The following is a 24,562-nucleotide window of genomic DNA, read 5'->3' on the forward strand; positions in this document are numbered from 1 at the left end:
GAAGCATATTGGTGGTAGAAATGAAATTTTGAGGTTAAAAAAAGAAAAAGGCCAAAATTTTCAAACTTAGACTCCTATATCCATATCTAGGAATTTAAATAGAAGTGGCTCAATTTTAGAAGTTCTAAGCACCCACAAATCTTATTGAAGTTAATAGCTAGAGGTGCTTTAGGATCTTTGAAAATTAAACCAAACTTCTAACTTTAGGCATAAAGTCTTGAAAAATGTGGCCTTTGACTCTACATGAATATAAACGTACTACTGTAATGGGAGATACTGCACCTGTTTTAGGAACAGGTATATGGTAAGAATACTCAGATTGTCATAACATCAAAGTTATAGATCAAGTGGGTGATCGCAGGGAAAATTAGCTTACCGGTGACATAGCGAACAATTTGTTAGCATAAGCCTCATTCCAACTCTGATTCTCTGACATGTTAATAGGAGTCTTTCTACTGACTTCAGTGGGAACTAGTTTGGGCTCCTAGATACAGCGTTCATATTAAAAATGTTTAAGATAAACAGATAATAGAGTTATCTCCTTTTTAGATTATCTATTTAACTTAGGTATTTGTAACATACCTATCATCATAATAGACTCATAGACTCTAGGACTGGAAGGGACCTCGAGAGGTCATCGAGTCCAGTCCCCTGCCCTCGTGGCAGGACCAAATACTGTCTAGACCATCCCTAATAGATATTTATCTAACCTACTCTTAAATATCTCCAGAGATGGAGATTCCACAACTTCCCTAGGCAATCTATTCCAGTGTTTAACTACCCTGACAGTTAGGAACTTTTTCCTAATGTCCAACCTAAATCTCCCTTGCTGCAGTTTAAGCCCATTGCTTCTTGTTCTATCATTAGAGGCTAAGGTGAACAAGTTTTCTCCCTCCTCCTGATGACACCCTTTTAGATACCTGAAAACTGCTATCATGTCCCCTCTTAGTCTTCTCTTTTCCAAACTAAACAAACCCAATTCCTTCAGCCTTCCTTCATAGGTCATGTTCTCAAGACCTTTAATCATTCTTGTTGCTCTTCTGTGGACCCTCTCCAATTTCTCCACATCTTTCTTGAAATGCAGTGCCCAGAACTGGACACAATACTCCAGTTGAGGCCTAACCAGCACAGAGTAAAGCGGAAACTCCAGTTGAGGCCTAACCAGCGCAGAGTAAAGCTGTAAAATAATACTGTATGTAGGGACCAGTCTGACTCCCATTGAAGTCAGTGTAAAGATTCCTGTGCGTGATCAAGCCCTTAACAAGTGTGGGTATATGATTATTTTGATTTGAAGGGCAGAAGTATTCTTTTTTTTAATAGCAAATCTCAGCAAACTGCACATTCTCAGATTTAATGGGAATAATCAAATATGAAAAGTTTAAAAACATGTAAGTGCTTGCAGGATTGGCGTCTTAGAGGGCATTAATACTATTTCCATGTAATGATCGTTAATGTAAATACTCCTCACTGTTCCCCCATGGTTTTATTTACTGATTGTTCAGTCTAAAATTCAGTTTGGAGAAGTACTAGTCAAAATGTATAGAATGATGGTAGAAATGTAGCAGGAAATATGCTGATGTTAAAATTACTTTATGCATGCAAAACAAGCATTACTGTGTTGTACTATTTGATTTTCTCTTTCTGCACCAATAACATTTTTTTTAAAATGTCACTGCAGTGTAAGAATGAGGCTTATGCTAACAAATATTTAATTGCTCCAAATTATTTCAGATTCTTTTGCTGTGTTTCCGTGGTAACAGCAAGATAGTACATAATGTAAGACTTTTGGAAATCATTTTGATTTTTTTTCCTTTAAAGTGCAGATAATTGCCATCTATGTCAGAATAATTATTAAGCTAAATCACTGTATTTGTAGAAAACAGAAAAGAGCTCAGGAAGATGACGATGATGATGGCTTTTTTGGACCTGCTCTTCCTCCTGGATTTAAAAAGCAAGAAGATTCTCCAGAGAGGTAATTAAAGCGGAATAGTGTTCAGGCTCCTCTCATTAGAGCCACAAAATATTTTATTTTAAAAATATTTTAAATATTTTAATGAAAATAATTGTTTTATCAGTGAACACCTTAGTTATACGTAAATTTTATGTGATTAGAATTCCTTCTTCCACATAGCAGTGTTCCTTTGTAATTTGAGTACAGAATTCCTCTGGGAAGTCGGAGAGAAGAGAAAACTTGTATATGAACTGTCTAAACATATTTTGAATATCAAATTTCTCCCACCTTCTAAGATAAAGCTCAAAAAGAGTATGCGTGTTAGACAGGCAAACTGTTGTATGGAATACGCTTGTGTTTTTTCAATATTTATTTTGAAGATTTTATAAGTATTGTCTAATATCTATAACTACCTTAGGCCCAAACTCTATGAACTCCTCAGGTGCAGGGGCCCACCTGCATGGAACTCATTGCAGGACTGAGACATTAATTTGTTTCTATGTAATATAATATGACATATATTATTGCGGTGGTTGTTCTGTTAATACGTTGGGATCATTAGTTTTCTTCATGTAAACAATGCTGAATGGAGTATGTTTGTTAAAATCATATTTTATTAAATCAGCATTGTTTATAGCCTCTTTGTCAGAAACAAAGCCCATTCAACCACACACAATTGTAAAATACCTATTGGAGAAAGCTAGTTGTTAATTTTCCGTTCAGAATTTAACTGCATCTGACAGCTTCCTAATCTTCACATCAATCTCAGCTCTTTTCAGTGTAATTCAAAATGATATTCTGTGTGAAAATCACTACTTTCAAGAGAATGTTAGTAGATAAAATGTTCAGCAGAAACTTCCTGCAGATTTGCTTTTGACATCTGTGCTGTTTGCTTCCTCAGTGCTATAAAGAGTCAGTAGAAAGAATGATCCAATATTTACTTGTCAGGAATAATGTCATTGTTAGGAAGATGAGCCAGGCTGTTGCTGAACAGTTCTGATTGTAACATTATTATCTGCAAGGAATTCCGTAGTTGAAAGTGTGTCTCAAATCTGAGAATTGTTATTGAGCAAGAACTTCTGTATACACCTCTACCCTGATATAACACGACCCGATATAAAACGGGTTCGCATATAGCGCAGTAACACGGGGTTCCGGCAGCGGGGCTTGGGCGGCACTTTAAAGGGCCCAGGGCTCCGGCTGCTGCGGGGAGCCCCGGGCCCTTTAAATCACCACTGGAGCCCTGCCACTGCTACCTTGGAGCTGCGGCAGTGGGGCTCGGCTGGTGATTTAAAGGATCCAGGCTCCCCGCAGCAGTCGGAGCCCGGAGCTCTTTAAATCACCGCTGGAGCCCTGCCGCCACTACCCTAGGGCTCTGGCAGTGTACAGTGTATAAATTCTGGTTAATGTTATGAGATTGTATCATTTAGTGCTGCAATGTGTAGTAGTTCTACCATGAGCTGTCAAGATCCGTGACATCTCTCTCATTCACAGAAATACACTGGTCTGGAAGAAATTACACAACAAATAAAATAAATCATTAACTTTAACAACTGAACTCTGGCTGAACAATGAGTATGCTAAGGATGGTGCTTGGCAGAGCCCAAAACATGAGCTGTGTGACCTAGTGGTTGGAGCTAGCAGGAGAGTCAGGGTTGTGGTCACACCACCGGTCAAAATCCATCCCAAGGGTCAAAGTTGTTGATTAGATTGCTCTTGCCCCTCGCTCCACCGATATGGCCACCAGGTGCCCGTTATCTACCGGGTAATGAGCGTTGGAATAGGGCGGAGGTTCGATCACTGGATGCCCTGGGGGGGGGGGTGACAAGTGGCCAAGGGCAGTGACGGGGATAACGCAAGCAATCAGTCGTAGTGTTAAAGATTGAGGATTTATTAAAGGAGTCACAGATAAGGATGAGGGATAACACAATTGGTTACAGCTTGGGCTTACAATATAATACTAGAACAAATAACACAAACACTACAATTACAAATAGAAGCTGGCCCTGGTATTTTTCTAAGTCCCAATAATTATTCAGGTCGTCCCAGGGGTTAGTAGAAGTGATATTGGTGCTGTTAGTAATCATAAATGCAGCAACTAATCTTAGTAGACACAAATTGCTAGGCTCAACTGGTCCCCCTTGCGTTCAAGGTTTCCTGGTCAACGGGTTTCCCCTAGCAGGAGCCTTGGGGCGGCTGGGACCAGTCTTTGCCTTTTATCTGGCAGCACAGATATACAGAAATCCTTAACAGCTATTTATACTTACACATACAAACCACAAAAGTTTCATTACGGCCGGCAAGCAGTCAGGCTCTGGGAAACGCGTGAGCCAGGGAGAGCTTCAGGTTGATCAGACCTGGATACGGTTCGACGGGAATTCGAGTTCTCTCTCCCACCGTCCCCGGGAGGGGGTCAGGAATATATAGCGAATTTTTCGTCATAATTTGTGAGAAGCCAATTGCGGGGTCGCGAGTGGCTTATGCCCATACAAGGGAGGCAGTCGGGCCCCTACATCCCTACCCAGGAAGCAACCGTCGTGAGGGGAACTTCGTCCCTTCAGGCCGGCTGACCACAAGGCTGCTTTTCCTGTTACAAGTTCTGCTTTCCGAGCAGCTACGTGATCAGTGGCAGTTTTGGGGGCTGGGGGAAAAATCCGTTGGGGGTGGAGGCCGGAGCACCTGCTGTCTGGCCCTGGGGCCCAACTTGGGGGTCCAACAAAAGTCAGAGTCTGCAACTGGGTCAGGGCAAGGAAGCAGGCAACAGGAACAAGGCATGGTAGATAGCAGGAACCAGGTGAGGAAGCGAGGACGTGGTCTCAGAGGTCTGGGCATGAGCAAGTCTAAGGACTAGTTGCTCAGACGAGGCCTAGGACAGGAAGTCTTGTACCTGGTGGTGTCCAATCGGCTGTCAACTGTTAGTCATCTCACCATGCTGAGTCAGTGAGTGTAGCTTCTGTGATGAGGTATTAGCAGCAGTTCTGTTGTCCACCCTCGTAGCTCAATGGCCCAGAAGATAAGGCTGCTGCTTAGCAGCCCTGGCTTTGAGACCTGTGGCACCTGACAGTGTCTGAGTTGTGAGAACTAATTCTGCCTAGGTTTGAAGAGTGGAAAAATCCCTTAACAGGAAACCAAAGAAACCAGGTGGTATTCAGACACAAGGAGAAGCTTGGGCAGGAAAGGGGAACAAACAGAACTTGTTTTTGTAGCAAAGGGGACCTTTAACTGTGGGACCAGCCAAGGTCAAAGGAGGCTGGCTGCGGGAAAGAGAGGGAGAAGAGACCAGAGAGATTCCATGTTCCAGAGGAGAAGCCATGTGCAGGAAAGCAGGGAGAGAGGAAAGATCCCAAACTCCATAAACAAACACTGAGCCAAATCCTAAAGAATGCTCAAGAGGTGAGGAAACTGAGGCAGGGATGGTGTGCAGGTGTTGTATTGTTTTGTCTAGATATGTATATATCTTGTCTGTCTGTAGTATAGAGTGGCGGATTTGGGAACTTTTTCAAAGCCTGTGCATTGTGTGCTTCAACTATCATGTCCCTAGAGAGGTGAATATAAACTAGATTTCCCACAAATTTGGCACTCTGGGAAAGGCTGTGCTTATGATACTGGAGAAACTGGGGTAGCTAGCATGAAACACAGGGCGTAGGCAATTGAACTTTCAGAAGGGGGTGTAAGCTGGAAGATCTGCACATCCAGAATGTGGCCAGTGACCCAAAGGCAGAACCTGGACTCTGCTTAGACTCAGGAAGCTTAAAAGCACATAGGCTCAAAACAGCAGCTTGGTGAGTGTCTGACAGGCAGTTATACCAGAGCTGCCACATCTTTAATGCAATAAAATGTCTCCAAATGTGTAGTTAAAAGTAGTATAAATAGCTGGTATAATTATTTCAGGATAACATATGGTATCTCAGCACTTGCTTTCATTAAAAAGGCCATTACCTGCTGTCAGGGTTCCCTCCCCACTCTGAACTCTGGGGTACAGGTCTGGGGACCCGCATGAAAGACCCCCTAAGCTTATATTCCACCAGCTTAGGTTAAAAACTTTCCCAAGGCACAAATTCCTTTCCCTGTCCTTGGACAGTATTGCTGCCACCACCAAGTGATTTACACAAACATTCAGAAAGGGGTCACTTCGAGCCCGATCGCCCCCAAAATATACCCCCCCAATCCACTTCACCCCCTTTTCTGGGGGGGGGAGGTAGGGAGGGGCTTGAGATTAATATACCAACTGATAGGTTAACAAAGTGAGCACAGATCAAATCCCTGATTTTTAGGACACTGAAAATCAATCAGGTTCTTAAAATAATTTTATTTAAATAAAAAAGTAAAAGAATCACACCTGCAAAATCAGGATAGAAGAAAACTTTACAGAGTAAATAACAAGATTTGAAACACAGAGGATTGCCCTCTAGGCTCATCTTCAAAGTAACAAAAACAGGAATAAACCTCCCTCTTAGCATAGGGAAAATTCACAAGCTAAAACAGAGGATAATCTAATGCATTCCCTTGTTATTACAATTTCTGTAATTTTTAGATGCATCAGTTCAGGGTCTTTTTAGGAGCTGGGTTACCTGCCTGGTCTCTCTCTTTGTCTCAACCAACAAAGAGAGCACAAACAAAACCTTTTCCCTCTCCCCCCCTCGCCCCCTTTACAAGTATCTTCTTTCCCCTTTGGTCCTTCTGGTCAGGTGCCAACTAGGTTAATTGAACTGATTAACCCCTTACAGGTAAGTGATTCTGTACCTCTGGCCAGGAGGGATTTATGTTACTGCATACATAAAGGTTGTTACCCTTCCCTTTATATTTATGACACCTCTCATCCTTCAAATCCCTCCTCAAAGAATGATTTGTGCTGTCACACATAAAGGAAGTCAGCCAGACAATGGCTAGGTGGGGCAGCAGCTGGGGAAAGCTGATTTTATTATGTATTAATTTGGGTTTTTTAAATCTTTAGATTATTTAGGACCATCTTGTTGTGCACATCAATAACTCAATGTGACTGTTACTCTTCCTTTCCCAGTTCTTATTGTACAGTTTCAAGTAAATGTGAACCAGCACCCTGCACGGTGGGGTCCTGGGTACTGTCACAGCACAAATAATACTGAAAACATGTTTCATTGGACAGGAGACATTCTTTCAGCCATATACAAATAGGATCTCTAATAAAACAGCCAAAGTGTCAGATCCTGAAAGCTTTGCACAGTAGGTCCTCTTGAGGTTGACGAGACTACTCGTGTGAACATGGCTAGCAGGATTGGGCCCACGGGGGGGGGAGGCAGCCATTTAAAGGTGAACTAGAGAGCAAAGAACTGTGCACCTTTCACTTCTACTTTCTGACATAGAGTAAATTCCGCTTATTAGCAATCCCTTGGTTGCCTGCAAAAGGTTGGTACTGTATTACTGTCAGGAGCTAATAAGCGAAAGGCAGGTTTTCAAGGTAGTACCCAGGGAAAGAAGCGCTTGGACATGCCTTTCCTGGCTGCAGTCCTGTAAGCGTGGCTGCAGGCAGGGCAGCAGCAGGGACAGAAGCTGCAATCTGGATGCTGGGGCTTTCTCTGGGGATCAGAGATGCTGGGGACCCATGGGGCTGCACCATACCTCTCCCTGCACTCTCCAGGGGTTGGGGCTCAGCATGTCCCAGCACTTCCTTCCTTCAACAGTGTAGACCCCCAGCAGGGCACAGCCTGGAAAGTGCAGGGAGCGGGACCATGCAGCTCCGACACCTGTGCTGCATTTCCCCTCTCCACTGTTCCCCTGACCACAGCCTCCTATGCCAGCCCGCAGCCACTTACCTCCTGTGTGTCCCTGTGCACAGGCTGATTTGCCAGGCTGCTGTCCCACAAGGAAGTACTGGGATGGACTGAGCACCAGCCACAGACAGTTTTCCAGGCCTGCAGCCAGGGAAGCATGTTCAAGCCCCACAAGCCTGTGTGCACAGCACATCCCAGCAGTTCCTTCCCTGACTGCAGCCCTACAAACCTGTGTGCAGTTAGAATCTTTCTTTAAAATAAAAAATGTTACTAATAAGCGGCATGCTGTTGCAAATATTCAAATTCCATTAACATTGATGTTAATGGGATGGGATTGGTTACCAGCAAAATGTCTCTAGTAACCAAAAGTTGCTAGTATCAGGATTGCTATTAAGCAGGATACACTGTATTAAGAGTGTCTTAAAGTCTTTTGATCCACTCCCCTCCTGGATTTTTTTCTGCTTAAATGGTCAAATTAAACAAAGCACAGTTAGGGCTAACATGCATTAACTGAACATATGGGGTCAGATTGTGCCCCAGCTTGTGTGCTGGCACAAGGGAGAAAAGGGGCATTAAGGGATCCCCTTGCACTTCGAGAGAAACAGGCTTTGCAGAGCTACCTTCTCCCCTTCTTGAGCAAATGTGTGAAAAGGGCGGGGACCACGCAGAGCCTTGTCTCTCTTCTACCGCTCTCCAGTGCACTAGCAGTGTAACTATGCTGGCACATTGGGGAACACATGATGTTACTGGTATAGACCTGATGCCATTTACTCCCACCCCAGATGAGTGGGAAGAAGATTGTGATGCCTAATTAGTGTCTCCCTCCTGAGCTGTTCCAGGGGCAACAAAACAACACAGTGCCCCTTATTCTGGTCAGATTACAATCTGCTCAGTCTAGTCCATAATTACTGAAACAAAATGATTCATGTTGATTTCAGTGCATGGATAGCCCAGTGTATGAATGGCTCATAAGTATGTGAGGATATACTATTTATGCCTTGTATAATATATCCCCACTCCTTTCAAACATCTTTATTTCTCAGACACATCTTTCAAATTTGTCAAAGCATATATTCTTAATTGAGCACTGTATATGTGACAATTTTCAGCTTTTAAAACACCTTTTTTGAGTTAGTCAAGTACAAAATATAGATGAACCTTTTGAAACCAGTTTTGAAAATAGTATCACTCTGACAATATTCTAATATAGAAATTCAACTTGTGAATATTTTTGGAAAAACCTAAAATCAGAGTTGAGAACAAACAAGATATTTTAGCCGCAAATGTACAAATTTTCAAGAAATTAAGCCTCAGAAAAATAAGATTGGGGGAGTTCATTTTCAACTATAATACTAACTATGGCTTGAAAAATCCAGTGGCTAATGGGAAACTCTCAGGCAAGTATGGGGTCCTCGGTGCATCGTTTTTTGTGTAACTTAAAATTTCATTTTAAAAAATATTGTTTCTTGCCCATATGTTTCTAAAAATAATCTTCTGCATATGTGCCAAAAGTAAACAGCAGCCCTGTTTTCTGCCTCAGCCCGTAGAAAAACATTAGAGCTGTGCCAAACAGCAGAGCATATTAACAAGATTTCACTCAGATTCACACTTGCTGTTCAGAGATCCTCTGGGCAGCCAGCAAGCTGTCAAAAATCCTGTCAGTTCTGTGCTGCTGAGGAAAGTCCTGAGCAGCAGTGGAGTTATTCATGCAGAAGACACCACAGAAATGGAGGCTGTGAGACGTAGAGTATTGAAAACCATTTTCCTACCCCCTCCTTGGAACAGTCTACAAGGTGGGAGGGGGTAGAGTAGCTGAGGCTTGCCCCCTCTTAGGCTTTGTCTATGTAGGGAAGTTTTATGGGTTATACCCCCAGCATAGATACTCTACTCTGGACTATGAGGGAACGTCTCCACTGCAGCTGGGGTGTGATTCCCAGCACAGGTAGACAGACGCATGCTAATTCTGCCTCAACTAGCATGCTAAAAATTGCAGTGCAGGCACTGTAGCGTGGGCAGCAGCTAGGGCTGACCACCCAAGCTTGGACTAAGGACTTCGGCGGGCTTGGACTCAGGCAGCTAGCCCAAGCCACTGCCAGTGTGGCGACATCCACACTATTTAGTGTGCTAGCTTAGGCAGCGCAAGCACAGGTCTGTCTACCCACACTGACACTCCAGCTGCAGTGTCATAGCCAGAGTGACTTTCTTTTGTTTAGTGTACACCCCTTCCCACGCAACATAAGCATAATTGACATAAGCACTCTTCCACCAGTATAAATGTATTTGTTTTAAATTCACACTTCAGTGATACCAAATAGCCTTCCTCAGGAGCGTAGCCAGGTGGAGGGAACAGGGGGAGCAATAAAAAAAAGGCGCCACTTGCTGCAGTGCTTTTACTCACCCGGAGCACTGCCTGGTGAGTAAAAGCGCCGCAGCTCCCCCCCTAGCTGCGCTACTGGCCTTCCTGTGTGAACACTGCCTTAACTTACTTGGTGAGTTAGCAGAAGAGAAGACAAAAAGCTGCTTCTCTCTTCCAGCAGCTAGATGGGGGTGGAGCTTCACATTTAGCAGACACTTGTAAGCCAGAGGCTGCAATGAAAGATGAGCTCTCTGGCTAGGGGCAGCACCGCAGTAGAATTCCCTTCCTGGCACTCGTGCTACAGCAGACTGGTTTCTCGGGGGAGGATTGCCCCTGAACCTTGCAGGTGCCCCCTGTTTACACACATGCCCTTTGTTCTATCTCCTTTTTGTCAGTAGGTGTAATCCTCTGACTATTGGAGTCTGGTAAGATTTTGTTTGTTTTGCTTGAAGTCTTGGCAATAGCATCACTACTGAAAGGCTTGATTGATTAGATTATACCAGATTTAATAAAAGCATAATTCAGTGGCCCTGGGGCTCATTTTCTCTGTTCCTGAAATCTCTCATTCAGGGTTTCAGCCAGCTGTCTTCAGGAGTCAGGAAGATATTATTTTTTCTCCCAGTGTATTCTGGCTTGCTTTTTTTTTTAATTATTATTATTTTTTTTTTAATCTCCTTTGAAACATCAGGCATGGCCACAACTGGAGATGGGACATTGGATGTGGAAGAGCCAGGACTCTGAAGTGTCACTGAGGGCTTGTCTACATCACAAAGTTGCAGCGCTGGTGAGGGGGTTACAGCGCTGCAACTTAGGAGGTGTACACATCTGCAGGGCATCACCAGCGCTGCAACTCCCTGTTTGCAGCGCTGGCCGTACTCCCGTTTTGTCTCGGGTGTAGAGGATCCAGCGCTGGTGATCAAGTGTAGACACTTACCAGCGCTTTTCTTGACCTCCGTGGAATAAGCAGGTATCCCAGCATACCTGAGGAAGCCTCTGGTAATCAAGCTGGTCTCCTTCCCCGGTTTGTTCTCGCGTTCCCCGAACCCCGAGCAAGCAGGTCTCCTTCCCTGCGGTTTTCAGGGTGGTTCGGGGAACGCGAGAGCAAACCGCGGCGAAGATGGTCTCCTTCCCCGGTTTGCTCTCGCGTTCCCCGAACCCCGAGCGAGCAGGTCTCCTTCCCTGCGGTTTGCTGGGTGGTTCGGGGAATGCGAGAGCAAACCGCGGCGAAGCTGGTCTCCTTCCCCGGTTTGCTCTCGCGTTCCCCGAACCCCCGTGCAAGCAGGTCTCCTTCCCTGCAGTTTGCAGGGGGGTTCGGGGCACACGAGAGCAAACCGCGGCGAAGCTGGTCTCCTTCCCCGGTTTGCTCTCGCGTTCCCCGAACCCCCCTTGAAGCCGCCCAACATCGCTGCAGTGTGGCCACATCTAACACCACTTGCAGCGCTGGTTGCTGTAAGTGTGGCCACTCTGCAGCGCTGGCCCTATACAGCTGTACTAATACAGCTGTAACAACCAGCGCTGCAAAATTGTAGATGTAGACATACCCTGAGCATTTTCTCTCTCGCGCGTGCTTGGCTGGCTGGTTCTGAGGGTCTCAAGCACCTACGGAAAAAAATAGTGGGTGCTTAGTACCCAGGAGTCAGAGCTTGAGTGTGGAATGTGATGAGTTCTGTGCTGCTAATAACTTCTGCCCTTGGCAGACAGTTTGTTTATAAACAGAGGCAGGGTGATTAAGATAACAAAAGGCTTGTCATTAAGGATTGTTAGATGATCCTGAAAGCATTCCCAGGCACTCCAGTTAAAAGATAGAAAACAAAGGGTAGGAATAAATGGTCCATTTTCAGAATGGAGAGAAGTAAATAGTAGTGTCCCCCAAGGGGCTTTTGCTGGGCTGGGATCACTGCTGTTCAACATATTTATAAATGATCTGCAAAATGGAGTAAACAGTGAGGTGGCAAAGTTTGCAGATGGTACAAAATTATTCAAGATAATTAAGTCCAAAACAGACTGCAAAGAGTTACAATGGATCTCACAAAACTGGGTGATTTGGTAACAAAATGGCAGATGAAATTCAACGTTAAATGCAAAGTAATGCACATAGCAAAATAGAAACCCAACAATAGATACAAAATGATGGTGCCTAAATCAAGAAAGAGATCTTGGAGTCATTTGCTGTACTCTGGAAGCGCTGTGTTTCCAGATTACTGCTAATTCATAAGAATCCTTCTCACTGTGCCTGTATCATTCTGAACTGTGGAATGCTCATTCTCCTGCTTCAGAAGACTTAAAAATTATCTCCAGTCATCAGTGGGACAGACGCAACTGAATAATGTAGCTGTCCTTAATGTGCATCTCAATAATACCTGGGAACCTAGATGTAAATAAGATTACTGACAGTTTCATCCAGAAAGCTACAGTGAGACATGTCTTTAAACTGGGACGTTAGTGAAAACGACTTGTAGGTGATTGCAGTCATCTTAATATACTGTAATTCATGATAATGTAATTATGTAGTTCATAATAATTGAATCATTATTCAGATAGTAAAGATATCAATGATAGACATATTCAATAACTAGAATATGAAAGAAATATATAAATATGCTGAAAATAGCCTCCCCCTAAAACTGGTAGAGTACCCCCCCACACACACACACACTCTCTCTCTCTCTCTCTCTCTCCCCCTTCAGAAGCACCCACGGGCAAAAACAAAAATCAGCACCTGTGGTTTAACGGATCATCATATGCAGGGTCAGGAAGGAATTCTCCCCAGGTCAGACTGTCAGTGACCTTGGGGGTTTTCGCCTTCCCTTGCAGAGTGTGGGTATGAGTCACTTGACATGATTATCTGGGTATATCTCATATAATCATTTCCCTGCCATAAAAGGGGCCTCAAGCAGTGGTGCACCTCAGTTCCTCCTAGTCTCTGCCTATGGCACATAATAGTCTAATGATTCTCTGGTCTAATTTGGGTTGTTGGGTTTAGTGTGTGGGTGCTGGGTAATGTTGTTGGCCTGTGAATATACAGGTGGTCAGACTTGGTGATCTGCTGGTACCTTCTGGCTTTAAACTTTAATGAGGTATTTTTGATTGCACAAAATGTGCAGATCATATTGATAAACAGGTGGAACATATTTAATAGAGACAGTGTCTACTTGTGGTTTGGGTTTTTTTAAGTGATAATTTTAAAAATCTTCTGGAATGTGGAGATGAAAGTGTGATTTTTCAAGTTGATGATATCCCCTTTGTAAATGTAATGCATAGAAAGATGAAAATGTATGAATATTAATGAAAATGTGACTTTTACAAGAGAATACACTTTCAACTTTACCACTTCATTGAACTGTTCAAATATTGATTCTTGCTGCAAACAATAAAAAGTTGTTACTTAAATGTGCTTTTCATGCTGATTCTTTTTTAAATTAGGGAATGGAAATAAGAATTCTTCTTTTTCTTTGAGGCCTGTTATAGGTCCTGCTTTACCCCCTGGTTTTAGGAAACCTACACAGTATACTGAAGATAACAGCTGTTCCATAGGATCTTCTATTTCTTCAGAATTCCATACCCAGGTTTGTAAAAACTGACATGGCACAGATCCATCTTGTATTTATAGTGCGGTGGCATCTGAAGGATTCTAACAAACTGATGGCCTGATCCAAAGCCCATAGAAATAATTTTTTAATAGAGTAGATCTTGTTTTGGACCGTAAACTCTATAGGGCAGGGATTTGTCATGCTCTGTAGGTGGAAAGCGTCCAGCTCATTTTGGGTGCCTCTGCAGTATAAATAATCAAGTAGCTTCTGAACTGCAACTGCAGAATCCTGTCTGAAAAGGGGTTATGCAGCAGAGAAGTAAGTTTCTCTGCCCACCTTTTCATTTATATTGTGCTTGAGCATGCTTGGCCCTTCAGGGAATTTAGAAAAGAAATAATCTCTGCCCTGTAGATTTTACAATCTAAGTTTAATGATCTAACAAGTGAGTTGGGAGCAAACATGAAGATGGGGAGTTGGCAAGGAGCAGGACAAAGCAGAGGAAATGTTGTGAGGTGCCGGGAAAAGGAGGGGTGAGGGTGCGAGCAGCAGGTGTTCTAAAGTAACTGTGGCAAACTTGTTATTCTTTGCCACAAAGCCTGCTCTTTCTTGGTTTTGCTGGAGGATGGGTGTAGACTGAATTAAATAAAAAAGTCAGGCCTATGGACTTGTAGTCAAACAAGTGTCCCCTCACTTTCTCCCTTTTTTATTGGTGTGATAGCCTCTCCCATAGAGGGTATTGTGGTGGAGTTCAAACAAGCTTCCCTTCCCAGGACTCAAAATGCCAACAAATCCCAAGTAGATGGTATTCACTCCCCTGTCTTTGGGAAAGAGACAGTCAGATGGTCAGCATGTCTTGATAGATTCTAAACAACATTACTGGAAGCCTGGGGCAATGCCCATCGACAGTTGCGTAGTGAGGGGTACAGTGAATTCCCAACCACCCCATACCTGGGACCTTCACTCTTGTACTGGGAACAGAGGCAGTAAGCTGGGGGTGCTTCCCAAGCTACCATCTAGACCAGCACTCCTGCGGTGGCTGGAGAGAAATCCTGAAAGTAAGTTAGTGCTGAGCTCAGAAGAGTCTCATACTAGATATAAAGAGTTGTTAGACTAGTTGGTATGAGATCTCACACTTATTTTGAAGGAGCAGGGGTGTTGAATATTTAACAATGACAGTTTCTCCAAAGTGTTCGTTTTGTATTATACTTCAACCCCAGAGTTTTAAAAAGTATGTCTAAAAATCTCATTTTCTCAGTTGCTTGTCTTTTGTGATTGACAGTGGTTCTTCAAGTGGTGTAGTCTTGGAGGGTAGATGAGGCCTGAACTGTATGTTTAAAAAAAACAAAAAAAAAAAACAACAACAAACCACCCTTACCTTTACATGCTTCCTTTATCCATCATAAGAAACTAAAAATTGGGCACAAGCACTCCCCCCTCCTCCTTTGTATGTTATCTTCAATTGTGTCAGATCATGGTGCGCTTTAGGATGGGAAGTGGTCATTTTTCTTTCCCTTTACTCTTCCCTATTTAAGATTTCTTTCAAAATTGTGCTCTTCATTACTCCCTCCCATTGCCCTTGGTGTCTTTCCTCTTTCACTACTTCCTCTGACTGCCTAGCTCCTGCTGGGATGTAACTTAGCAGGGAATTCTACTCTAAGGTAATATATAGTGGTAGTGAAGGTGTAAGATATGCCAGAATTGGTGCCATGGGTTTAGTTTTAACTAGGATTGTCAGGCAATTAAAAAATTGCACTAATATAATACTATTTATTTAAATTTTTGGATGTTTTCTACATTTTCAAATATTGATTTCAATTACAACAACACAGAATAAAGTGTACCATGATCATTTATTACAAATATTTGCACTATTAAAAACAAGAAATAGTATATTTTAATTCACCTAATACAAATATTGTAGTGCAATCTGTCATAAAATTTGAGTTTACAAATGTAGAATTATATACAAAAAACTGCATTCAAAAACAATGTACAACTTTAGAACCTAGAAGTCCACTCAGTCCTCCTTCAACCAATTGCTCAGACAAACAAGTTTGTTTACACTTTGCAGGAGATAATACTGCTCATGTCTTGTTTACAGTGTCACCTGAAAGCAAGAACAGGTATTTGCATGTTGTTGTTGTAGCCAGCATTGCAAGATACTTACATGCCAGATATGCTAAAGATTCATGTGTCCCTTAATGCTTCAACCACCATTCCAGAGGACGTGTCCATGCTGATGACAGGTTCTGCTTAATAACGATCAAAAGCAGAGCAGACTAACGCATGTTCATTATCATCTGAGTCAGATGCCACCAGCAGGTTCAGATTCTGTAGTTTCCACATCAGAGTGTTGCTCCTTTAAGACATCTGAAAGCATTCTCCCAAAATCTGAGAGGGATGAGGTGTAAAGGCACTTGAGATTCATAAACCTTGAGTCGAGTGCTGTAGCTATTTAGAACTCTCACATTGATACCTTCTTAGCGTTTTGTCAGATCTGCTGTGAAAGTATTTTTAAAACGAACATGTGCTGGGTTATCATCCAAGATTGCTGTAACATGAAATATATGGCAGAATGTGGATAAAACAGAATAGGAGACATCCAATTCTCCCCAAGGAGGTCAGTCAGAAGTTTAATTAATGCATTATTTTTTTAAACGAGCATCAGCATGGAAGCATGTCCTCTGGAATTCTGGCCAAAGCATGAAGGGGCATATGAATTTTTAACATATCTGGCATGTAAATACCTTGCAGTGCCAGCTACAAAAGTGAGAACAAGCATTCATACTTACAGGTGATATTGTCTATAATAAGCAGGCAGCATTATGTCCTGTAAATGTAAACAAACTTATTTGCCTTAGCGATTGGCCAAACAAGAAGTAGGACTGAGTGGACCTGTAAGCTCTGAAGTTTTACATTGCATTAAAAAAATAAAACAATTACTTAAAAAAATACATTTGCATCTGAAGAAGTGGGCTGTAGCCCACGAAAGCTTATGCTCAAAATAAATTTGTTAGTCTCTAAGGTGCCACAAGTACTCCTGTTCTTTTTGCGGATACAGACTAACACAGCTGCTACTCTGAAACTTATATTTGTAAGTTGCACTTACATAATTAAGAGATTGCACTACAGTACTTGTATGGTGTGAATTGAAATTTATCATTTTAGAGTGAAAATATTAGTAATCAAAAATAAAGTGGACACTGTAGACTTTAAAAGCAGCAAAGAATCCTGTGGCACCTTATAGACTAACAGACATTTTGGAGCATGAGCTTTTGTGGGTGAATACCCACTTTGTCAAATGCAGAAAGCTCATGCTCCAAAACATGTTAGTCTATAAGGTGCCACAGGATTCTTTGCTGCTTTTACAGATCCAGACTAACACGGCTACCCCTCTGATACTGTACACTTTGTATTGTGTTGTAATAGAAATCAATATTGGAAAATTTAGAAAAACAGCCAAAAATATTTAATAAATGTCACTTGGTATTCTGTTGCTTAACAGTGTGATTAATTGCAATTAATTTTTTTTAATCACAGTTAATTTTTTTGATATGAGTTAACCTCCACATTTCACATGAAACAACTGATTCAACTTCCAACCTTTTATACCAAACCTCACCGATATAACAGGGAGGCTATATTACACACGCTAGACCTCAGAAGAGCCCTAGCCTTCTACCTGGATAGTACGAAGGTTTTCAGGATGTCTTCTAGACTTTTTCTTGCTGTTGCAGAGAGATCCAAGGGCTCCGCTATCTCAGCCCAGAGACTTTCCACATGGGTGTCAAACTGGATTAGACAGTTATCAACCTTGTAATATGACCTCTCCAGATAATATTTGCACACCCTCCACAAAGTCAATCTCCTCAGCCATCACCTTCTTCAAGAATATCCTATCTTAGACATCTATAGAGCAGCAACGTGAGCAGTCCACACTTTCGCAGAACACTATGCAATCTCTAGAGACTCCACCTCCTTTGCCATCTTCAGCTCCACAGAAGAGTCATCTGTAACTGACCTGACTTCGAAGTCCCAAGCTGCCCACAAAGATAGTGCTCGGGAGTTACCTGCAGTGGAGCACCCATATGGACGCTAATCAAAGAAGTTACTCATTTTGTGCAGTAATTATGGTTCTTCAGTGTGTGTTCCCCATGGGAGCTCCGCAAACCACCCTCCTTCCCTGTTCTCCAGGGTTCTTGTCTAGGACGCAGCAGTAGAGAAGGAACTGAGGGGGGTTAGCCCGCATTTGTTGTCTAAATCGACACTACTTCTGAAGTTCTCCAATCAGCAGTGCAGGGAAGCAAGCACCCCTGCAGTGGAGCACCCATAGTGACATCTCGAAGAACCATCCTTACTGCACAAGGTGAGTAACTTCTTTTACACTGAAGTCTGGTGGTGGTTTTTCCCCCCTCTCCACTCTTTTCTGCCATGGCCTCATCTACTGTTTGGAAGCCCACCTGTCAATTTAAACTCAGCATGCCAAAACCATCTCACCCCCAGAATCAATCCCTCCTCTTCCTATTAGATAATTCCACAGTTGTCAGTTTTGTGGGCCCACAGCCCTATTGTCATCTTACTCTCTTGCCTTCCTCCAACATTCAGGGTGTGTCTAAAGCCTGCCACATCTTCCCTTACAAAATACAGATAAGGTCCCTGTTTTTTCTTACTGACTGGGGGCAGGGGAGGGACACCCTTGTCCATTGGAATGGTTCTCGAGGTACTTAGGACTGTTGATCTTGTTGTGACCTCCTGCCTCCAGGAAGAGCTGGCCTTGCCCACAGTGCCTCTGGTACTTCCCTACCACCACCAGCTTGTTTGCCACTCAAGCTTGCTTGTCTGGGCTGTGCCAGCCCTGTTGTTGTCTTGTAGGTTACCAATAGATGCCACCACTCTCCTCTGGTGCTTGAATGCATCTGTTCCACTTAACAGGCCCCACCTTTATGTCAGTGTCAAACTCTTTATTAGCAGCAAAGAATCCTGTGGCACCTTATAGACTAACAGACGTTTTGGAGCATGAGCTTTCGTGGGTGAATACCCACTTCGTCAGATGCATGTAGTGGAAATTTCCAAGGGCAGGTATATATATGCAGGCAAGCTAGAGATAATGAAGTTAGTTCAGTCAGGGAGGATGAGGCCCTCTTCTAGCAGTTGAGGTGTGAAAACCAAGGGAGGAGAAACTGGTTTTGTAGTTGGCAAGCCATTCACAGTCTTTGTTTAATCCTGAGCTGATGGTGTCAAATTTGCAGATGAACTGAAGCTCAGCAGTTTCTCCTTGAAGTCTGGCCTGAAGTTTTTTTGCTGCAGGATGGCCACCTTAAGGTCTGCTATAGTGTGGCCAGGGCGGCTGAAGTGTTATCGTACAGGTTTTTGTATATTGCCATTCCTAATATCTGATTTGTGTCCGTTTATCCTTTTCCGTAGCGACTGTCCAGTTTGGCCGATGTACATAGCATAGCATCTGCTTTTACAGATCCAGACTAACACGGCTACCCCTCTGATACTTAAAATTCTTTATTCTCATTTTCAAGGCTTTGCACAACTCTGCCATTTAGTACAGCTCATCGCTAGTCACTTGGCAGTCTTTTGCAACACTTGTGTCCTTCCATTTCCACTTCTCTTAGATGGACTTTTGTGCCATCTCCATTCAGCACTCTACACCTGGAATGTCTCCTTTTATTCTGTACTTCATCCAGCCTTCTTCAGATCTGACTTTCCCAACACTCCTTCACTATAAATTTGATTTTAAACAATGTTGAAAGGAAATTAACAAAAAAAACCCACCACACACAAACCAAACCTTAACTAGGAACTAGCACAGCATGTGCTCTACCAGTGAAGCAGTTCCATAACTATATTCTGTTTATTCCTTCCTTCTTTCCACCCCCACCCTTCCCTGTTGTCCTCCTCCCAACATCCAGTCTTGCTATGATCAGTTTAGATTCTAAGCTCTTTTCTTGCTATGTAAAATGCTATCCACATCTATGGCAATACATTCAGAATGTTGATGGCAGTAATGGAGGATATATTGGTGCCTGTGATATCTGAGTTGTACGCTTCACTTGTTTCTGATGTTAATCGTTTGTCACTGGAGTGACAAGAGTGAGTAAAATATCAAAAGATATCTTGATGTTGATTATTCTACACATCTTAAACAAGAAAAGTGCATTATTAATGTGCCTCTGGCAAGAATTCTATTGACCACCACTGATGACATTTTCATAAGTGTAGAGATTAACAGAAACCAAATTATTTCTAAAAAGACAATGGGAGTTAGAGCTGGGACTGGACAGATTTTAAATGCTTGAATACTACACCTGTTCCTTAATATGAATTCAAAGAAATTATTGGTCATAGGCCTATTTGAGAAGACAGTTGGGTTTATAGCTAAGAATATTTCTATAGTCACCTGTTATGGTTGATAGAGGTCTTATTTTATTTTTGGAAGGCAACAGATAGTGAGGAAGACGACGCGGTCATAGGTCCAATGCCTGCAAAAGGACCAGTAGAATCCAGTGTAACTAGAGACTTTGAACGCAGAGCTCAGCGAATGAAAGAAAAACTTACTACTTCAGATGATGTAAGTTAATAATTTTGACTGTGCATGTTTTCTTGGCCTAAAAAGATTTGTATGAATTTTAGCAAGCTCACCTGTATGTATTGAAGATGCTAAATGACTGTAGCACTTAATAAAACGTTATCTAGAAGAATCCACAATTAACTTTCCCACTATGATTTTTTTTCTTCAAGGATGGGTCCAAGCAAGTTTCAAGGGAGTCTTGGATGACTGAGCTTCCACCAGAATTGAAAGGCTTTGGATTGGGCCCAAGAACTTTCAAGAGAAGAACAGATGAGAAATCAGGAGATAAGTCAATTTGGACAGATACTCCAGCTGACAGAGAGAGGAAAGCCCAAGTGAGCATTTATTCATTCGTATAAACGTGCAGACAGTCTATATGTTATCAGTCTTCTCAGGAGTTCACCTCTGCCATTCAGGGATAATCTAATAAAAGTGCTCTCATGTTCCCAAACACAGAAATTTCATATCTAAAGTAGTTATTTTCCTTCTTACATTAAACGTTACATCTGTCTGCAATGGCCTGGGAAGTCTATTGTTCTGGATCAATTTAACGAACAGCCGGTTACAGTGTGGCCAGGCTGTTTCTTATCAAGCAGAACAAAAATTGTTGAGGGGCAGAGGTACAAAGGCTCTATCTTGACCTGCTCCTCTAATATTTAAGCAAGATAAATATAGACTTTGTCACTTACTTCAAGTATGCTGCCTGCTAATAATTGCAGTCTGCTTCCATTCGTCAGGAAATGCAAGAAGCAAAGAAGTCAGCCAGTAAAGGTGATGAAGAAATTGTATTATCTGCAAGAGACAAGAGACTGGCTGAGCAGCTGTCTTCATACAATGTAAGTATAAGCACAAAATCCTTTATCTTCTAGGTTTCCTTTAACTCTTACCTCTTTTGGTTTCTCAAACCTAGCACAGTTGGTTTCCATGGTGATATCACTACTTTCTTCTCTTCTGGGGCCCAAACCTGCAGCCATTAGAGAATTTGTCATTGACTTCAACAAGAGCAAGATTGGGCCCTCCTGCTGCTGCTGAAAAATAGTGTCAGAGTGTATGTAGGTTTTTAAATGCATTTTCTTAGATGAGTTTCAGTTTGTGTTTTACTTAAACAATTCCTATGGTAGAACTTCTGCTGCTGGGAATAGACAGTTTCAAGTCAAACAGTAAAAGACTTCACTGAATTACAGGCATCCCTGGAAGAAAACAGCATTGCAGGTTTAATTGAAAGGTTAAAATACAGAACCATCCAAAGGAGGCTTAATGTGCCTAAGAGATCAATACCATAATTGTCTGCCTTTCGGGCAACATTTTTATTTGGAAATATTCCTTAGTTTCTGCAAAAGCAGTTGTGGTTTTCATGGACAAATATTGGTAATTAAAAATCTGAGCCTCATAGCTTCACAATCACTTCCCTCCCCCACCCACTGCTGTCTCACAGCATGGGCTATTGTCTGTCCTACAGCTGCCCCTTCCTTTTCTCCCTTGTTTACAACCGTCAGCTGGAAGACAGTCAAATCGCCTAAGAGAAAACAATTAACTAAGAACAGCAACCTTGGTTTATATTAGAAGAATTGAGTTTATGGGGCACTCTTGATAATTTGCAGTTCATTAGGTAATGTATCTTTTTAGACTTATAGGGCTTGCAGATCCAGAGCTATTAGTCTACAGTCTTGAATTTTCTCTGTATTTCTTGCTCCTTGTTCAGTTGTGGACATTACATAAATGCAGTTCTTTTAAGTTACATTCTGTTATCCCCTCTATCAGAGAGAAACTTACACAGTAATAGTATATGCAAGGTTAGCTGATGCCTCTTAAAAGGTTTTGAAAAATGTTCTGCATAGAAACAAGTCTTAGGTCATTTTCAAGTGGCTTTTCTTCCTTTTTCTTTCTCCCATTGATTTCCTACCAAGGACACTTGCCTGGAAAGTACTTTATATCTTAAAATGGTTTCTTTTTAGCATCTGCAGTGATAAGTTGGCACTATCAATCCTCTGGTGTAACTCTATTAAAGGCAGTGGAATTACACCAGGAATTAATCTGGCCCGTGATTTAATGATTTTCCACAGCAACAGTTTGATATCACAGAAGACGATGACTACAAGTGGGGAATAAGCATAAGGAAAATAGAATTTAACGAAGAGCTTGTCTTCATGTAGATGTCATTAATACTACAAAAGATAGAAGCAGATTTGCTTAGACCAGTTTGTGTCAGGTCTTTTCACAGGTTTGCAATGGGATGGGAGTCCAAGGAACTGCCTAGCCATAGCAGGACATATATACTTTGCTTTCAGAAGATGGAGCCGCATCCCCTATTTGGGACTGATGTTGCTCCTGTTTAAAAATCAATGGGAGTTTTACCATTGACTTGTATGACAGCAGCATGAGGTTTTGAAAAATCATAAGACCCTAATTCAGCAAAGCACCGAAGCCTGTACTTAACTTCAAGCATGTGACTAGTCCTATTGACTTCAGTGGACTAATCAAATGCTAAAGTACTTTGCTGAATTAAAACCAATCTTTAGTCCTTTTTTCGTGTAACTTCATACTCATCAGTCTACAGTGACAGTTTCAGAGGTAAGAACCCCATTTTAAAAAAGAGTGTATAAAAGTGTTTCTAATTTGAGTTACCCTGCACTCATCTACTTTGAATTTAATTTACTTGCATGTTGCCCAGTAACAACTTGTTTTTCTGGAATTCCTCATAAACTGTCAAGAGTCAGGATGGTTAAGTCATTTTTGTTTTTGCCATATTTCACCATCACTCTGCAATATTCACCCTCCTTCTTCCCCTATTTCCAGGACTCAAAAAGATCAGAATCTCTCATGGATATGCATCATAAAAAATTAAAGAGCAAAGCAACTGAAGATAAGAAACCCCAAGAGAGAAGGCCATTTGACCGAGACCAGGACCTCCAAGTCAATCGATTTGATGAAGTTCAAAAGAAAGCCCTAATAAAGAAATCCAGAGAGTTAAACACCAGGTTTTCACATAGCAAAGGCAATATGTTTTTATAATACAAAGATATGACTTTTCTTTCAGGAGAAATCTATTAAACTTCAGCAACTTCCAAAAAAAGTACATTGTTCTGTAAATACTTGTGTGAAAAATAAATTTCTTTGTTTAAAAAGGAATGTTGATGTGATATTATTTCTTATGTAAATATAATATTTAGGAACAATCTAATGTATAAAAATCAAAAAAGATTTTTAGTTCAAAATTGTTGCAGGATAAGTTGGTTAACCTCATTTTTAGATCAACCTATATTTCAAAAAGGATAAATTTAAAAGTGGTTATTGTGACCCTTTAGGATTTACCCTGGCCAGTAAAGCATTCAGTGACCACCTGCCCTGCAACTCTGGATTTGTTGAATGTTGTGTTGCTGTGGCTCACAGCCCAGACAGCAACAGCCAGCCTACAAGCATGTAGGTCTCACCCAGCACATCCACCACCCAGTGACTCATTGCAGAGGGACCTCCACAACCCTTCCAGACCCAAGTTCTCCCCAGAGACATCTTTCTGCAGTGCTCAGTCCCCTCTTATTGTAGCACTTGCAAAACTGTCAATTTTGCTGCTCCTTTAACAAGGCAGTACACAGCAGCTGGTTAACTTACCTGGGGTTCTCTCACTCTTCCCTTCAACCATAGCCCTGAGTTGATTTATATAAAGTTAAAAAGTTCATTAACTTAGACATAGGTTTAAGTGATAGAAATGGTTGCAAAAATGCACTTCCAAGACTGAAATGCAACAAACTATAGCCTTTTTGTTCAAAACAGTTCTCCCTATAGTCATTCTTCCAGCATGGCTGGCTAGTCCTGGCTGAGGATCAATTACATAGCTTGAAGTGCTTGATTTTCTTTGTCTCCTGTGGTGAAGGATATAGTCCAATAAATATTTGAAATATATATCCCCAGATAGTTCCTTTCCCCTGCTGGCTCATCCCCAATGTGTGACTTTTACAATGCACATAATCTTCTTGCAGTCTACAATCCAAATGGCTGGCCCACTTGCCCTTGCCACACTTGGTTTGAGGTGTCCGCCCCTTTCCTTTGTCTGGAAAAACCTCTGTATCAACTTCCCCTGATATGCGCGGTGTAGACATTTTTAGTTACATATTTCCAGCACATTAGTATAGTTCTTTGCAGGTTAATTGTACATACATCAGAATATTGACCAGTGAGTTCTTAGTTTTCTGGTGACATTAAATGCCCCCATTGGATTTAGTGTGTGAGGTGCACTGAGCTGGCCAGACTAGCTGAGATTCATTGCTCCAAACTAGGGAGCTCCATGCCAGCTGGCACGGAGGTGTTCCTAGGGTCAGTTATATTACCTAAATGCTGATTTAAAACTGGCCTTACAACAGTGTTGAAAGTTCCTTTTTTTTTTTTTTTTTTTTTTTC

General features: G+C 42.0%; 1 protein-coding gene across 3 annotated transcripts in view; it reads left to right on the plus strand.

The window, feature by feature from the left end:
- GPALPP1 (GPALPP motifs containing 1) overlaps window positions 1-23,296 on the plus strand; it is a 30,178-nt gene extending 6,882 nt beyond the window's left edge. For all 3 annotated transcript variants that reach the window (XM_050950592.1, XM_050950603.1, XM_050950612.1), the window contains exons 3-8: window positions 1,877-1,972; window positions 13,515-13,623; window positions 20,036-20,167; window positions 20,338-20,502; window positions 20,905-21,003; window positions 22,964-23,296. In XM_050950592.1, the coding sequence (XP_050806549.1) occupies window positions 1,877-1,972; window positions 13,515-13,623; window positions 20,036-20,167; window positions 20,338-20,502; window positions 20,905-21,003; window positions 22,964-23,179 (817 nt within the window). In that variant the 3' untranslated portion in view covers window positions 23,180-23,296. The remainder of the gene's footprint in view (window positions 1-1,876; window positions 1,973-13,514; window positions 13,624-20,035; window positions 20,168-20,337; window positions 20,503-20,904; window positions 21,004-22,963) is intronic.
- Window positions 23,297-24,562: the final 1,266 nt, after the last annotated feature.

Source organism: Gopherus flavomarginatus, chromosome 1 (assembly GCF_025201925.1).
Source record: "Gopherus flavomarginatus isolate rGopFla2 chromosome 1, rGopFla2.mat.asm, whole genome shotgun sequence".
Lineage (NCBI taxonomy): Eukaryota > Metazoa > Chordata > Testudines > Testudinidae > Gopherus > Gopherus flavomarginatus.